The 18,824-nt window shown below is 36.3% G+C and overlaps 1 protein-coding gene across 1 annotated transcript in view; it reads right to left on the reverse strand.

Moving 5' to 3' along the window:
- Positions 1-18,824, reverse strand: part of MAP4K5 (mitogen-activated protein kinase kinase kinase kinase 5) — a 104,116-nt gene that overhangs the window by 28,397 nt on the left and 56,895 nt on the right. The window contains exons 9-14 of the mRNA XM_070588811.1: positions 18,480-18,611; positions 16,518-16,580; positions 14,672-14,753; positions 13,608-13,724; positions 8,843-8,921; positions 734-792 (exon numbers count right to left, since the gene is read on the reverse strand). Coding sequence (XP_070444912.1) covers positions 734-792; positions 8,843-8,921; positions 13,608-13,724; positions 14,672-14,753; positions 16,518-16,580; positions 18,480-18,611 — 532 coding nt within the window. The remainder of the gene's footprint in view (positions 1-733; positions 793-8,842; positions 8,922-13,607; positions 13,725-14,671; positions 14,754-16,517; positions 16,581-18,479; positions 18,612-18,824) is intronic.

An 18,824-nucleotide genomic window follows, 5' to 3' on the forward strand; every position in this document is an offset into this window, starting at 1 on the left:
ATATTTTTACTAAAGCTTAAAAGTAAAATAGATGTTAAGATAACGTCCAGGCTGACTCCAACAATATCTTGCTCTATCCATTACTTCTTTCCTTTTTTATTTTTTGAGGAAGATTGGCCCTGAGCTAACATCCGTGACCATCTTCCTCTATTTTATATGTGGGACACCTGCCACAGCATGGCTTGATGAGCGGTGCATAGTTCTACACCTGGGATCCGAACTGGTGAACCCCAGGCTGCCAAAGCAGAGTGCAGGAACTTAACTGCTCCGCCACCAGGCCAGCCCCATTACCTCTTTCCTTTCATCTAAGGAAATGACTAACTAAAGAGTATCTCAAAGTAAGAGCAATGGTTAAAAAAGAGGCTATATTAACAAGTAAATATTAAAAAACAGTAAGGAAATGTAAAAATGTACTACAAACCTAATAGAATCAATAAGAAAAAAGCTCCTGAGAGCTTAAAGCTGAGTATCAAATTTCACATATTTAATAACTTCATGTAAACTCTTCTGAAGGCTCCAAGGGTCATAATGAACGGTTGAAATGGTATTTTGCACTCTGTACCCTAGTCAAAACACACTGAACTGTGAGCTCCTTTATAACTTCATGTGTGAAATACATGATCAAAATTAAAGCTTAAGAGAGCTTACTACTTTGTTCCTAGGTCAAAGTACCCTAACTTTTAGTTTTCTCAAATTTTAATGTGTAAAATGGTTTAAAAGTCATAATTCCTACCATTTCATCCCGTGCTTCTGTTTCTTTTCTCAGTGGAGGTTCAAATTGTAATTTGTCAACTGCAAAATATATAACAGATATTCACAAACTCTATCTTGAAGGGTTAATCTCGGAAATGTAATGAGAAACGTGTACTGGAGAGGAGGGAAGAGGGAAATGAGAAGGGAGGAAAGGAGGGAAGACAAAATTTCTTATTTTTTTGCCTCGAGAATACCCCTTTCTTTATGCTTACCAGAGAAAGTAACACTTTGGTACCTTCCTAACAACTCTATGTAATTCTTGGTTGGAGGCAGGAAATTAAATAGCACTTTTTGTGTATAAGAGATTTAAAAAAATTAATTACAAGTAGATGACTGAAAAAACACTTATGGATTTTCTCTATCTAGGCTGCAGGCTCTGTTTTGAGACTAATTTAAGTTACAACTTTGTGGCAGGGATGAACCCCCCAAAAGTACCTATAATTAACTAAAAGAAACAAATGATATTTGCCAAATTAAATGTAACAATAGTATTCAGAATTTTAATGTTATATTTTGCTAAATGTGTATTTTATTGGCCTAGTCAGACTGATTTTAGAATTATTCAAATAGTCAAAGAATATCTTCCTTTATGTGAAATATTCTACACAGAGAAAAGAATGGATTATTATCCACTCATAAAGAGCAAAGAACTTTAAAATTCTAAAAATCTAACGTGACTGAAAGACCAAAAAAAAGAAATAAAAAACCCACACCTGCATCACAGAGATGCAAAATTCCTAAAAACAATCTTGACAAACAAAATACATTAAAAAAGCACTTTCAAAAGGATCCAGTTGTCCTTATCCCTAAAAACAAGATTTGTAAAGCAATACAAAGTACTTACATAATTCATTACATTCAACAAAAACAGTGTCATAAAATTTTCAATTCTATAAAATATAGTGTCTACTTTTCAAAAACAACCTAAAATAAAGAGCCCTAACTTAATGACTCTTTTTTCTGAAAGATTCCCTCCGAGCTAACATTTGCTGCCAACCTTCCTCTTTTTTTCCCTCTCCCCAAAGCCCCAGTACATAGCTGTATATTTTAGTTGCAAATACTTCTAGTTGTCCCATGTGAGCCACTGCCACAGCATGGCTACTGACAGTGTTAGGTGTGGTTCCATGCCTGGGAACTGAACCCAGGCTGCCAACGTGGGGCATGCCAAACTTTAACTGCTAGGCCATCAGAGCTGGTTCAACTTATTTCTCAACATAATTAAAAACATCTTAAATCAAGAACCCCTAATGTAATTCAAAAAGAACCAACTTCATTTATTTGAGCAGAAATGAGCTAAAGTTTTTTTTTGGTCACAACTAGAAATACTGGCAAGTAGATCTAGAGACAAATTATAGAAGGTAAAATATGGAAAAGAAAGAAATAAAGTATCATTCTTTAATAATAAGAATGATAAATCAAGCAAATTTCAAGAATTAAAAAAATTCCTAGAGAAAATGAGTTTCATAAATTTGGATTAAAGATATAGTAAAATATCAACAGTATCCTAATACACCAGACTCAGTGACTGAACATGAGAGATTTTATTTACAATAGCATAAACATTTAAGATGTTTTAACACGTAAGAAAAGTATTGCTTAAAAAAAAAAGAATCAAATTCCTTATGATGAGCCTAAAATTGCTGTAGCCATGACTTACGAAGAGAGCACTAAGCCTCCGCTATCATTGTTCTGTGTGGTAGACTGGCCCCCAAGTTGTTTTGTTTTGTTTTAAAGAAAATCCTGGCAGTGCCTTTGGGTGCATCTTTGGCCTATGAAAATACAAAGGTAGAAGGCCTTCTAAAATATATACATATCCTCCGTTATCTCCAAAGGATGATTCAGGTTCTGGTCATAATGAAGTAATAGGAATTGGACTTACCCTTCCGCTATAAACAACTACATACATCTAACATAAATATGTGAGTGTGTACAAACACTATGAAGCACCAATTTTGAGGCAATGGATAACAGTCACCACAGGGTTGTAATCCTTGAGAGAAGGGAAATACATGGTGGTGAGATCCACATTCACCCTGGCTTTCTGCCTGGGGACACTTTGCAAATTAGGGCACAAGAAAGTGGAACCCAAAAAGAGAGTAACAGTCTCACTGGGTGCAGAAAACAAAGACTGGAGTTTAGGGCTGCTTAGGCAGGGGGAATCTGAAGGACGCAGTACCAGAAATGACAAAGCTGTATAAAGAAGGAACTCTAGAAATATGCCAAGAGGTCTCCCTAAATCTTTGGTTGAGTACTAAATGGCCTATGAGCAAAGCAAGACTATGCAAGGTATGTCAGAAAACATCTAACAGAGTGCTGAGAGCCAAATGGAGGTTCTGGTGATCATGCAACACCAGGAAATAGGTATGAGTTTCTACCTAGAAGAAAGACCTTGCTGAATACTCTAGTAAAACCTGACATAAGCCTTGAAAGGATCAAGTTGACCTACTAGTTAATTAACTCTTTAAACACTCTTTAAAATAAAGAGGAGAAAATCCAGACACTCAATGTTGTATCACAACAACGATACAAAAAAACAATACAATACAATACTATATCAGTGTTGATACAAGATACAATAAAAAGTGACCAGAGAAGCAGCAGAAAAATAGAAACCATAACCAGTTGAAAAGAATAAATAGAAACAGACTCAGAGATGCGAGAGATGTTAAAATTAGCACACAAGGACTTTAAAACAGCTATTATAAATATGTTCAAGGATTTAAGAGAAAAGATGGACACAATAAGCGAGCAGATGGAAATTCTCAGTAGAGAAATAGAGACTATATATGTATACATATTATATATATGCATGTATCTATATATATCATTGAAAGTCTAGATCCAATGAATACAATATCTGAAATACAATTTACCAATAGGCTTAAACAGTAGGCTGAACACCACAGAAGAAAAGATCGAAGACCTTGAAGTCAGGACAATAGAAACTAAACTGAAGTCTAGAGACCAAAAACACCTTATGTGTGTACAGGGAGGGCAGGGAGAACAGAGCCTCAGTGACCTGAGAAACAGCATCAAGTACCTGTAACTGGTGTCCCAGGAGGAGAAGAGAGAATCTGGGGCAGAAAATTTGAAGAAACAGTGGCCTGAAATTTTCCAAATTTGATGAAAAATATCAACTCATAGATCTAAGAGTTCAATGACCCCTAAACAGAACAAACAAAAAGAAAAACGCACCCAAGCACACCACAGCTGAACTGCTAACAAAACAAACAAACAAACAAACAAAAAATCCACAAACATTTCATAGTGCAGTACCTTTTAAGGACCCAAGTGATGCATATAGATATTTTCTATTTTGTGTCTTTTTCTTTTTTTAAAAATCTGAATTGATAGATGTCATGGATGGGGTTGCAACCTGCAGCTTAAAAAAATACTGATGTAGAGGAACATATGGGTGTGTTATACTTGAGAGAATTTCTCACAAATAGTTTTTCTGTCAACAAAGGCTTTTGTTTTGGTTATTACATATCTATTTCTAGGATGGATCAAATTTGTTAAAAAGCCTCAACTTTAACGATGGCAAAAAAAAAGCGGCTCGAGTTTATATTTCCTACCTTGGAAAACTCTAGTGATGTAAACACTCACTTCCCTGGAACTGTTACTAAGGAGATTGTAAGACAATACATCTTACGCAAAATCTCCATCGCCTTTAGCACCCCAGGTCTTCAGTTAAGATAAAAAGGACAAACGGATCTTTACACTTAAGTTGGGTAAACTTTCAGAAATTCTTAGACTTCCTCAGCCTGAGTGGTTTTTTTTGTTTGTTTTGGCCTGAATGACAGTGAGGTCAATTCCCTCAGGAGCCCATTAACTCTCTCCCAATAAACCTAAAACTGAGCATGTTACAGCCCTGGGAATACTGCCCCTGACTCCAGTTTCTACATTATCACAGGCTAATACAGCGAAGACTCGTACAGTACAGTTTTCTATTCACCGTGACCAAGAAGCATTTCCTCTGAAACAACCTCTTCAAGATTTAAAACTCAGACTGCCTTCTGGAAAACTGCCCTCTAACCTCAATAAATAGAATCTTGCCAGGTACTGTTAACAACTAATACAATGGTAAAACAGGGTGATGATCCTTGTGGTCGTGTCTCTCAACTATACAGACATAGGCCAATCTTAAATCAACACAAGACTATCTCAGTATGACACTTCAAACTGAAGATGACAAAGAATCTTCAGAAGCAAATGACTGCAAAAAGAAGGCAGTTTCCATACAAGCCTGTTGGGATCAGGCTAATGATGACATGAAATGGATCATTTGCTCAAGACCCAGGCAACATGATGACTGGAGACAGTGATTATCATATTTTAATATGCAAATTAGTTCTTTATTTTCTTAACTACCTTTTTCCCTCCCGGCTCTTTCTTTTTTTTACCAGTTGAAGGTTTTGAATTGTTGACAGACACTTTACCTCTCAATTATGATACCTGTAGAGGCCCTATTCTTAATATTGCTCTTTGCAGCCTTAGTCAGTCCTTGGTAAGAGTCCAATACCTGGCTAAAATTTACTTGCGAGTCAGCTAAAATCACATAATTAAACTGACTTTTGGGCTGTACTCACTTTCTTTGTGGATACCTCTCATCTTCCTTTGGTGCCAATTCATTGTAATCAGTTGGTTTCCTAGGTAATTGGACTCAACCACTAAGTGACTTTTGATGACAAAAAATAAAAAAAGGTAATCTAGCTGATACACCCATATCTGGAATGGACAGAGAAAATAATCTGCCTTGCCATTCATCAGGCTGGGAGGACAGACACAATCCAAATGCAAAGTCAACAAGAAACAATGCTTCTCCCAAGGACATGCTGCGTATATAAAGTATCACATGGTGACCCCTCTCTGAATTACCTTTCTTACTGAGAAACACCATTCTCTAAAATCATAGACTGTCAGAAACTTGGCTGTATGAAATCAGACTCATTAGAACGAACCATTCATTTTTGCCCAGAAGACATAAGTCACTGACAGAGAGAAGCAGCCTCAATTTCCTACTTAGACACAGAGCTTCAAATAAAGTGGTTTCTGAATACAATATTTCAAGTTTCCAAGGAAAGAGCCCTCTGGGTCTATCTTTACTGTACACACCTGATGTTGACCCTTTCATTCACATCCTACTCTGATTTAAGTTGTCACTTAAATTTCACTTGAACTCTACTCTTTCCAAAACCCGCTCACTCTTCTCTTCTTTTGTTTTATGAGATGTTCCAGAGTTCCTCAGGAACGTGCTCTCCCTCAAAATTAATAAACCTGACTTTGTTGGACTACACATTTGTCCCTGGTGGTCTCAGCTAGGCCAGGATCATAATAATTATTAATGTCCACTGTAAAGACATTGTAAGAATGCTTATAGTAGTCATAATAGCCAAAAACTGGAAACAAACCAAATGCCCATCAACCAAAGAATGGATAAATTGTGTTATAACCACACAATAAAATATCACATTACAATGAACTATTGCTACACATGAGATGAATGATTCTCATAGACATAATGTTGAGCAAAAAAAAAAAACCAGGCAAAGAGGGTGCGTCTTGTATGATCCCATTTATCTGAAGGTCAAGATCAGGTCAAAGCCAGTCTACAGTGACAGAGATCAGAACAGTGACTGGCCTGGACAGTGCGAGGGCAGGGGGATGCAGGAAGACGGATGGGTACTGATTATGAAGGAGCACGACGGAGCCTTCAGAGATTCTGATAATGTTCTGCATCTTGATCCGGGTGGTAGTTTGATGAGTGTATACATATTAAAAATTCATTGTGCAGTACACTTAAGCATTTTATTATATGTAGCTTACCAGCTCAACTAAAAAAAAACTGAAACAAAAAACTAAGAATAGAACTAACTAGGTGTGTATAAAATCTATTAAACAAACAAACAAAAACAAAGGTATAAAACATTCCTGATAGACACAAAAGGAGATGTGAGAAAATTTAAAGATAAATCACCAATAAAATGACCTTCAACGCTACCATTTTCCGTCTGGTGCTTGAAGCACACAGAGCTCACTCCCTGAAGAAGTTAGTGTTCTCTGATGAAAGAACTGAGTCTTGAACCTATCTCTGAAAAAGCCCATTTTGGTTAAGACGGAGTATCAAAGATGTCAACTCTCTCAAAGTTAATATATAAATTTATGAGATCTCAGTAAAAAAACAGAACTTTTTTTAACTAGATAAGCTGATTCTTAAGTTTACGTGAGGAAAAACAATAGCCAAATATCATAACAAAAAAGAAGAGCAACAAGGTATGTATGTTGGAGGGGGCAGGATGAGGATTCATCCTAACAGATTTTAGCAGGTATTACAAAGACATAATAATCACAAGTATGCTACTAGCACATGACCAGGCATATTAATACAGCAGAACAGAATTTCCAGAAAGTCCTAAAATATATGTGGTTATTTATTACATAATAAAGGTGGTATATCAAACCCATTAGTGAAAATTTGGTTTTTAATAAATAGTATTAAGACAAATGGGTAGTCATTTAGAAAGAAACTGAAGCTGAATCCATACTTCATACATTTTACCACATAAATTCTATCTTATATCAAAGATATAAATATTAAAAAAATGAAATTGTAAAAATACAAGAAGAAATAATAGGAAGATTCTTTTATAACCTTAAAATCAGGAAGGCCTTGCTAAATATAACACAAACCCCAAAAGCTATACAAGAAAAGATAGATAAATTAGACTCCTTTAATTGAACACTACACAGCTGCATAAAATGAAGATAGCTTTATAATGGAATATCAACTTTGCTACTGTTCTGTCTGGTATCTGGAGCCCAGAGAGTTCTCTTGGGACATACAAGAAGACAGCATAAGAACATATCAGCAATCTGGGACTAACAAAGAGATGAGATCTTGAATTTCTGGTTTAACTATGCCAAGGCCTGTCTGGAACAAGTGAAAAATAAGGGAAGGACATCCTACTCTTCATCGACCTACATTTCCAAAGCTGCATCCAGAAAGTTGGAAACATCTGGGTTCAAGAAAACTCAGATTTAAACAAAATGCTCATCTGCAGTAATTCTAATTAGCCTAAATATTTAATAAATTATCTCCCTCCATTACAGTTTATAATTTTTACTTATCTTTTATTTTACTGTAAACTACTTTAAATCTCTTTTGAAACAAATATGCATTTAAGTCAACATATCCATACCTAAACTTCTTTGCAAATTGGTTTTTCTAAATTAAAGTGGCTAAAATGACAAATATTGTTGATACAAAATTTTTATCTGTCAATGATTAATTTATTGTATAACAATAAATTTCCTCTTTTAAATATGCATTTTAGAAAAGATTCATCTTAGTATTGAGCTGACTAAAAAAATTAAAAACAATCCGAATGTCCAACAATAGGGAACTATTCAACTATAATATATCAACTCAGTGAAACAGGATGCAACCCTTAAACATAATGGCTATCAAGACTAAGACAAGTACAGTCATAGCTGCATAATGATGTGTCAGTCAATAATGGACCACATACATGATGGTGGTCCCCTAAGATTGGTACCATACAGCCTAGATGTGTGGGAGGCTCTAACATCTATGTTTGTCTAAGTCAGTCTGTGATGTTCACACGACAAAATCACCTAATAATACATTTCTCAGAATGTGTCCTCATCGTTAAGCAATGCATGACTGCATATGGAAACTACTTCTGAGTATTAAGTAAAATTTTATGTATAAATTCAGCCATCTAAAAAGATATATATGGAAAGACATGAAGGAAACTCAGCAAAATATTATCTGTGGGTTGGCACTGGGCGATAAGGTTATGGGCAAAGTTAATTTTCTATTTTTTCCTCTTGTAAATTTTCTGCAATAGACATATATTAACTTTATAATTAGAAAATAAAACCTATTTAATTATAAACCAAGGGAATTCTATTATAAACCAGAAAACAACCTGTTTTAGAGGTATTCTGATATGTTAAAGAATGTAGCCTCAGTTCGTTTGAGATTTTGTTATTCTAAAAAAAGCCACAAGAACACCCAGCTCAACCCTCCAAAACCACCAATTGAAAATGAATACAAAACACATACAATTTATTTCTGAAGCTGTCCGCTCAGCTCTGGCATTCCTGTTTGTAGATCTAATGGTATGACGAATGATTGCATGGGGCTGTGAATACAAGCACAATACACACACTTTAAAAATTTCAGTGATAAAGTTAAAAGTCAAACTTTCTCTTTTTAATTAAATGATCATTTACTGACAAACACAACTACCTACTAATAAAATAAATTACAGAAGTTCTTCAGGACAGACGGTAATCTGACCTGGGGCTGGGAGGACAAGGGGACACTGGACATGAAGCCAGTAGGAAAAGCACTCTAGACAGCAGAAAGAATAGGAACAAAGTAATGCAAGAAGAAAAGGACACTGTGGAGTGTTTTGGGGAACCAGAGTTGGTTGTTATCTGGCTGCAATGAAGATTAAGTGAAGAGATGAAAAAGCCAGAAAAACAGACTGGAGATGAGCCAGAGCATGAAGGCTTGGAATGTCAGGTTAGGGCTCTCAATTTTATTTTCCTGGCAAAGGAATGTTTTGGAGATTTTACAGAAAGGGACTGGCACCTTATCCCTAAGAGTAATCAATAAGTGTGTAAGAGGCTATGGAGGGGAGAAATACTGGATGCAGGGAGACTGAGTAGCAAAACTGTAGTAAATCAAGTGAGAAGCTTACAAGTTCCACCATTTTGTATAAGCTCCTGATCCTTTGAAATTATGCCTTCAGCTCAACCCCTATCTGCCAAATTTCTGATGACTCACTCTCATTCCCTGATGACTCTGACAGTGGCTCATATGTTTTTTCTCTACTTCAAGACCCACCGTCATACCAAGGGACTTCAAAAGCCCATCGTCCTGGACTTCGGTTTTCTGACTTCACCTCTGAAGACGCTCTCCCGCACCTCCATGCAGTCTCTGCTCCTAAGACCACGTCCTGGACCCTGTCATCAGCTCTGAGACAGAATCCACACTACTCCAAACTCCTCATCCTTGGAGCTTACTCTCTGACTCGCTCCCATTACGCTGCTTTAATGTTCACACTGGAATCCCAAGCCTACCAATCCGTTACTTTCTCACTCTCCGTCAGCATTTCTCTTATCTTCACTTTTCTTCCCATCCAGTTTTTATCTGGCGGTCCATAATTTCAAGCTATCTCTTGCCAGTGTCCTAAATTCCCTTTGTCCTACTGTTCTTCAGTACACTGGCATGCCAAAATGACAACCCTGGATGAATTAAACTAGCTGCCCTCGTGTTTACAATGGGGTACCAATCACCACTGGAGAAAATTACACAGCAGAACACAATGAAAATTCATCTCACCCGAGGCTTCAGCTTTGCCCACGAACACTTCTCTAGTCATTAACTCATCTCTTTTCCTCTATTACTATTTCACACCTTCTCCACATTCTTCAAACCCACCCACTTTTATTCACACTTTCAGGAGATGACCTTGCCACTTACTTCACAGAGAAAACAAATCATCAAACGGAAGATAACTTCTAGCTACACTCTCAACTATGCCCCTCTCTGATGCAAGAGAAGAAGTGTTTTTTTTTTTAATCTAAGATCAAGTTCCTCCTCATAATCTAGATCCCAGCCTCTCCTTCCTTCTCAGGGCTGTGCCTATTCATCTTGCTTCTTTAGAATCTTCTATCTACTGGATCATTTTCATAGGCATTTAATCCTGTTCAAACTTTTTTACTCCACATACAAATCAATCATTCCCCTGTCAACTCATTTTTCTCTAGCTACTGCTCTATCCCACCCATTGCTTTCACAACTAAATTTCATCAGTGACTTACTAATCTTTCAAACTACTTCAATCTAGCTTCACCTCTACTATTTGAAAATTATCCTTTTAAAGTAATCAAACACCACCACCTAAATCCAAAGACTCCTAAATTTAACTCCTAGGCACTATCCTCATTGAAAACTTCCTTCCTTCTCTTAATGTTCTTTATCAATCTTTTGCCGTTTCTCTTAGCCTACCTGATTACTAAATTTTGGGAGAAACCTCAGGATGCTGTCCTAGGCCCTCTTCTTATCTCATCCTACATGCCACCCTTGGGTGATCATATTTACTCCTTAAGGCATAACTACATCTATATGTAATGACACTCACATTCATACTTCTAGTCCAAACTTTTCTCCCCAAGCTACAACCACCTAACTCCTTATGCGGCTTCGCCATTTGGAAGTCTTGTGCTACATCAAAATTACTATATACAAAACTGAACTCATCTTTCTTCCCAAATCTGATTTTACTCTATAGTGTTCCTATCTCAATAAATGGCACTTTTATATTCACCCAGCAGTTCAAGCCAAAACCTGGGAGTAATCCTTTCCTCACTCCCACTCTTACGTCTTCTCTGACACATTAATATGTATATCATATAATTCTTGAATTAGTCTACTTTCCTCCATCCTTGTTCTACCATGTTAGTCTGAAACATCACTGTCTCTATCCTGGATGACTTCAATAGCCTCTTAATTGGCTTTAAGGAATGACAGCACCACTCTAAGGTCACAGAGAGCTTTAAAAAATGCATGTCAGATTATGTCACTCCTTCACACATTCATGGCTTCTACTGCCCTCAAGCTAAAGCCCAAAATTGTTAATGTGGTTTGCAATGGCTATTCTAGCTCTGTAATCTCATCGTCCACCACCTCCCTCCTTGTTTCCTGCTCTCACAGGCTACTTTTCCTTTAGTTCCTCAAGAACACCACCTTCTCTCTTGTCACCAGGCTTTCAAACACGCTATTAATTCCCTCTGCTCAGAACACTTCTGTCTGCTCTCTTCCTCCAATTCTGATGTACCCTTCAGGTGTTCAGCTTACATATCACTCCAACAGTGAGTCCTTTCCCATCCCTGTAACATGCCTCCGCAGCACACTATATTTCCTCCCATTCCATAAGAGTTATGACTCTCCTAACTTATTGGTGGGGATTTCTGAATTTCCTTTGAGGCCATACCGTAAGTTCTCTGAAGGCCGGGATAATACCAATCTCATACACTACTGTGTCCCCAACTGCCTAGCACAAGATTTTGCATTTCAAGGACTGAAAAGTATGGTGATATCATTAAACAGAAAGAGAGAACTCAGAAGGCAGAGTGGATTTGGGAGGCCCCGCAAAGTGGTGTGGGAATAAAAGAGGAGTTTGGTTATTTACATAACCAGTGAAAGACTAATTGGGGAATCCAGGAATATCCAATTCTACATTTAAGCCACAGAATTTTAATAATTTTTGAATTTAAGGAATTAAATCTTATTATTATTAAAATTCTGCAAATTATGGTTTAAGTAGAAAAATCTATGTATGGCAGGTTTACTTAATATTTTCAATTGAAGTTCATTTAACATTCAACAAACTATTCACTGGGTACCTAATGCATAACAAGACTATGCTATATACTGGGCAATTACTAGTTTTCAAACATTGTTTAATGACTATTTTTATTAAATACACACAGAAATGATGGTGTATTAACTAAGAGAGCAGGCTCTGGAGTCAGTTTGCCTGGATCCAAATCCTGGTTCCACTACTGACTAGCCACACAATCTTGGGCACATTACTTCTATTCTTTCTCCTTCGTTTCCTCATTTGTAAAATGGGGATGGTAATAGTACCAATTGCAAAGGATTGTTTTGAGTATTAGATGAGTTAACATGGAAATTATCTGGCCTAATACTTGGTATACAATAACTACCCAATGAGTGTTATCAGTTATCATGATATTTATATGGTATAACTTAAAACTTAAGAACATGAAGTAGAAAATTTCCTTCAATAAATAACGACACACAAAGTCGAGTTCTACAGACTTGCCAGAAGTGGAGCTAGATATATAAAGGGAAATAAAGTCAAAAAGAGAAATGAAGAGACAGATTCAGAGAAACCCAGAAATAAAAAGGAATCATAAAAGGAGAGGAAGAGATACTTGTGAAAAAACACAGTTGTGTTACAGATAGGCATAAATATGTACCTGCCAAAGGGCAGGAAGTCCCTGGCTCCTACTTTATAAGTTGTGTTGTTAAATATAATATATTCAAAATAATTCTACCATATTTTCAGAAAAGGCAAGCATAATTAGAAATAGCTCTCTACATGTAATTATATAAGAAATAATAGTTCTGAACAAGTATTAGAAAGAATAAAATTTCTATGTGAACCTCAAGTTAATTTTTAAAAATTATCCATATTCTGTTAATGATATATATAATAGAGAAACTACAAAAATGATCAACTGGATTTCTAGGGAGTCTCTTTTGTGAAAAATATGTACATGTTCTTTGGCTAAATTTTTGTTCTCTTACTCCAAAGCAATGTTCCTAAAACCTTTATTTCTTTGGAAACAGATGTCCTTTCTCTTTAGGGAAAGATCAAACTCCTCACTGCAGAAGCCGAGGTCTAGGGAGAAGGGAAAGCACCGCTGGGAGGAGGAAGGGGCAGATCTGATTCTAATCTCAGCTACTTCTTAGCAACTTTAGATAAACCAACTAAGAAAATAAAATGGTACAGTGTGAAGAAGAATAGCAATCTTAGTTCTTTGCAGAGAACTACAAAGACGTCTGCAAAAAACTAGGATTGAAGAAAGTGTCAACCAATTATGTTATATATATCATCACAATTTTTTAACAGTATCAACTTGTAACTATATGCAGAATAAGTTTACTTTACATTGCTAATTAATCTTTGTAGCTAAATCTGTTTTAACTAACTTAAAAGAGTGGATTAGAAAGCAAATCTAAGGCCACATTAAACATTTATTTCAAATATAGACTGAATGCCCCTTACCTCGAAGTCATCGTCATCTCCTTCAGTGTAATGTGCATGGTCATCTGGATTGTTCACTTTGTCCAACAGCTCAACTGCCAGGGCCCTAGAGAGACCTGGCTGCCCTACAAAAGTGTGCTACGTCAAAGCAAACAAACAAGACAAAGCTTCGTGAGTATGCTTTTACCTCTACAGCTTATCAAAATGTTATCTGTGCTTTTCCACTCAGTAACTATCAGAGACAAGCCTATGGGAGCCCAGTAATCCACAGAAGTTAGAGAATGCATTAGTAAAAATGTTAGTCAGAGAATCCACAATCGTATATCATAAAACTAAAGAACCTTTGCAAGGTAAATTTATAACGTGAATAATTTTCCTATGTGAAGTTATCTAATCTATCTATATTAGGTTTTAAAACTACAACCTTGGCTCTAACGACAACATTCATTACCCACATCATTAGACTGATATGCAAATAAATACTGTGGGACAGTCCATATTACAGGAAGAAAAAAGCATGTGTATTCCTCATTTGCATACATTTCATTCAGTAAAATTATGTTAATGTACAGACATTAAGTTTTATGACATTTAAATTAAGCTTTCTTAGTTGCTGTAATCAGTGACGTTTTCTAATATGAAAGTATTTTACAAACACATATACACACAGAGCATTTTATAAATTTATATAAGAAACCAAGAAAAATAATTAATTATAGATGATAGCAACGTTTTCAAGAGTTTCTCTAAGGCAGGGCTGGCAAGCCACAACCTATGGGCAAAATCTGGTGTGCTGCCTCTTTGTAAATCCATTTGGCTGGGTGTTAAAGCCACACCCACTCGTGTGCACTGCTCCGGCTGCTGTCGTGCACTGAACGACAGCAAAATGAGCAGCTGTGACAGAGACTGTACGGCCCACAGAGCCTAAAATATTTACTATCTGGCTCTTCACAGAAAGTTTGCTGAGCCCTGCTGTAAGAGATCGCTAACATTTTTATATTAAAAAACCAGAATACTCCTGTTCTAGGGATATGCCTAAAGACGGCCTGGCTAGAGAAAATCCCCCCATAATGTCAGTGACTTACAGTCAGAAGTCTTTCAGCGGTTGGTCTTTTTTTGGGGTTTTTGGTTAGTGCTATTTTGACAAAATTATGGAATGTTGATGACCTTCAAATAAAAAGAGACATGTACAAAAATATTTCACTAATATTAGTTTTTTGGTGTTACTAAATAAATTAACTTATGAGCAGTTAGAAAGTCTGAAACACATGATCTTTTTCTTAGGCCTCTTAGCTCTATATATGCCAAAAAACTAAACCCAAAGCATGGTATATTCCTTGAAAACATGTGTCAGTTCCATCCCTTAAGTAAAATGCAATTAGTTAATAGAATAGTAATATCTAACCTCTAAAAAATACACTAAAAACTAGAAATGGGTAGCTGTGTCATTTATAGGATTTATAATATTGTGTTCTAGGTATCACTTAGGAATCAAGATGACTTTTCTTGTTGCCTCATCACCACAGTACGTGAATGTATCCCTGTACCAAAAGAGATGGATGGCACGGAGGCAGGGTGGGTGACGTAAGAGATTGTTTAAACCCTTAAAAGGTCACTGAATTTCTTAGGAACAAGGGCAAAAAAGAGAGAGCAATTTTAGCAACCAGAAGAGTTTTCCTGCCACCTGCATTGATGAAGTGGGGAAAGGAAGAAGGCACAAATTAAAGGAATCGTATTTTGAATATTAATTAATGGCAAAGATGGGTATTTACACCATTGCCAAGATTCCACTGGAGGAGGGATTGAGCAAGAACCAAAGAGACAAAATAGCCTTAGTCATTACCAATGGCAGCAAACACAGTGCAGTTCTCTGCATAGAAATCAAACTGCTGCATGACATCTGGTGACTCACGGTGGGAACACACGAAGTCAGATAGTACCTGAGACTGGCAAAGTCTCCAATGACAAAGACTGTGCTAGAAACTGCCTGTGGATTCAGCCTTAGAGCTAAGAGGCATTCATTTCTGAACAAATGTTGTCACTCCTGCCATGAACCCCTTCAGTCCCAGCTGCTTAGGACCTTAGGGTAATGAGGAAGAGGAGGGAATCTGCGTCAAGACAAAGTGCACAGCTGGCAGTGGGGCATAAACTCCTTCACTTCCACAGTGACTTGCCTTTCATGGCTCGCATCACCCCCGGAAGGCCTGGCTCCTAAGTAACACTATGCATGGTAGGCTAACAAGACACGGAACCGTGGTTTAGAACCTGTTTTGGGGACGGGCCTCTTAGAATCTGAAATGAGATATTAATTGCCTCCCCAGAAAAATGAATATACATATGGAATTTGGGGGCCCATGGACCCCCCCCAAGAGATCCATGTAATCTAGATGAAGAATTCCTGAATTGCAGGGCTTGAAACTTTTATTCGCATAGTTTCTTTTATTAAATGTATAGGAAGATATAACCAGAAAAGGAATTTTCAATTTTTATCATCCAATTGAAGATGTCCTTATGGACTGTAAGAACAGGCAAATTGCTTTACTTTGTATGAAAAAGAAGTACAGGGCAAAAATATGAGTCTTCAAAATCTTAATGTATTCGTTTCAAATCCTTTCCTCACAACACCTCTCACCCGAGCTGCCAAAGCACTAAGAAAATGATCAGAGTTCCATGAGAGCAGTAGATGATACAAATGTTTCACCCTGGCACAGATTTCCTTCTATTCCTTGTTACTCTAGGTTCCTAAGCAACTAGAACTGACCAGAAAATAACCCTAATCCTTGCCACAGCTCTGCAAGTAAAGTAGATGTACAACTTCAGGTAAACTGTAATGGCTCAGGGCTTCAGTTTTATCATCTATAAAACAAGGGAACTGAACCTGTGTCCCTCTCAACTGTAAAATTCTATAAATCTATATATTCTTTAACTCACCATTTTGTTTTGTCCTTTAGTTTTGGAGGCTGAAAGTTACTTTTTGACATTAAGAAGAGGGCCCTGAAATAAAAATTTTAGTTAAAGAGCAATACCAAAATACTTTTATTCCTACATCTAATAATCAGAATGAAGATTCTGTAATGAATTTATACAAGATTACTATACATGTAGGCAGTGATGAAAACTGGTATAGAATATGGAAATTAAATTTTTCATATTTTGGATAGCCTATAGAAAATTTCTCCTGGCTATAGAGAGGATTTTAAATTTCAAACGAGCTCTTATTCACAAGGCAAAGCTGCCGAATGTTACAGAAGGGTTTCATTACCATATGGTTACATGTGTAACTAATACTGTATCTTAGGCTCATTTCTATATAGTTACATATCGTTCTGTAACACATAGACATGATGTGTTACTCTAACACAGGGTTGTATGTTTAACCAAAGATTAACTTCTACAATTATTCTGAGTGTACCGGCAAATTATATTCCCTTCCTAGTGTGTCTCCTTTTCTGGACAATAATCTCCCACATTCTCTCATTATGAATAATACAGAAGTCAACCTGCAAGAAGACTTACTTTCTCTATGAATTCACCTTTGACCCATTTTTTACGGACTATGGGGGACAAGGATGGAGGATTTAAGAAGGAAGTTCTAAAATGCTCTATTTCAGTATTTCCTACTAAACCCCTTCCGGGTTTCTAAGGAAACTCCTTGTCTTTTTTTAATACCAAAGATATTCTCTCCTTTTAAAATTAAATGATTTATCAAGAAAGGAAAATGGAAAAAGAAAAAAAGTCTATATTCCTGTCACCCTAAGAAATTATTTTAAATTTTCTGCTTTCTTTTTAGTCTTTATCTTAATGCTAACCAATTACTACATTATTATATCAGGTAATATCGTGTTCTGCTTTTTTCACTAACAATCAATTTTCCATGTTGCTTTGGTTTATACATACGTAATAGCTGCCCTTAACTGCTAAGAAATTTGCTTAACAATTCACCAACTATTGGACACTTAGATATTTTTCCCTGTTATTCTGAAAAGTATAATTCTTAGCTTTGCATTATCTTGGATTATTTCCTAAATACAATTTTCCAGGTAGTGGAATCACTGAAACATTTGTATTGCCCACAAACAAACAACATCTAATTATTTTCCTAAAGGTCTGTACTTGTTGGCATTCCAGCTAAAAGTAGATATCTTTTAACTTATATATCTTGAGTTACTTGTGAGGTCAAAGAGCTTTCCACGTTTCTTTAGTATCTGGTACTGCTTATAAATGATCCATCTTTTGCCTATAGAGTCTCTAAGTGAGTTCTTTATGTAATTTATAATAATCTGCTATCTATCATATATTGGGAGAACACTTTCCCCCCTGTGGGCTTTCTTTTTAACTCTATACTATTTACTTTAAAAGTTTAAATTTTAGCCTAATTTATCTTTTCCTTCAAAATATCAAAAACTCTTTCAAAGGCCCTCAAATATTTTTTTCTGGGAGACAATATGCCCTAAAACGTAAATAATAATTATACTAAGCAGAGGTACTTCTTCATTATCCCTAGACAAAGTAAAAAGAAGCAAAATCAAATGAGAATAGAAAAAATCTCATCTGCACTGTGATTTGTTTATAATTTTACTTAGGACAAAAAGGAAACAAGTTCAACTGAAGGAAGAATGAACGTAAAGACTTAAAGAATACTTTTCAAAATTATAACTGCTGTGTCTTAGTATGATTATTAAGGGATATTTTTTTCATGGTAAAGCTTCAGACAGTGTAGATGATTCACTCCCTGTTGTCTTAGGATTTTAGGTGAGATTAGCCCTAAACCCTTCATAACATTTTTACTATTTTGACATTCTTGAAAATGAGCTTGGAATACCCAAGTTATCAGTATTTCCCCGTCCCTGAAGGCTTTGTTAGTAAGTGCATAATTGTAAAGAGTGAGAACACCTCATTGGATGGAGATCAAACATCGGCGGCTGGAGTTCTCCAAGCTCAATGGCTGTGATTCCTACAGCCCAGATGTCACAGAGTTGGTTGTAGCCACCATTCTTTTCCACTGCTGCAACTTCTGGGGCCATCCTAGAAGGAATCAGTGAATATAACAGTTTATTTTCAAAAAATGATAAGAAATCTGCGACTTTTTGTTATACTCACTAGACTTCTTGGAGGGAAGAGGCTGAGAGGCATTTACCAGGAAAAGAAACTTTACTAGGAAAGACTTAAAAAGACCACATACATACACAAACACACACTCTCTTAAAATTCATTATTTAAAAATCTTGAATCCTCTCC

This window comes from Equus przewalskii, chromosome 1 (assembly GCF_037783145.1).
Source record: "Equus przewalskii isolate Varuska chromosome 1, EquPr2, whole genome shotgun sequence".
NCBI lineage: Eukaryota > Metazoa > Chordata > Mammalia > Perissodactyla > Equidae > Equus > Equus przewalskii.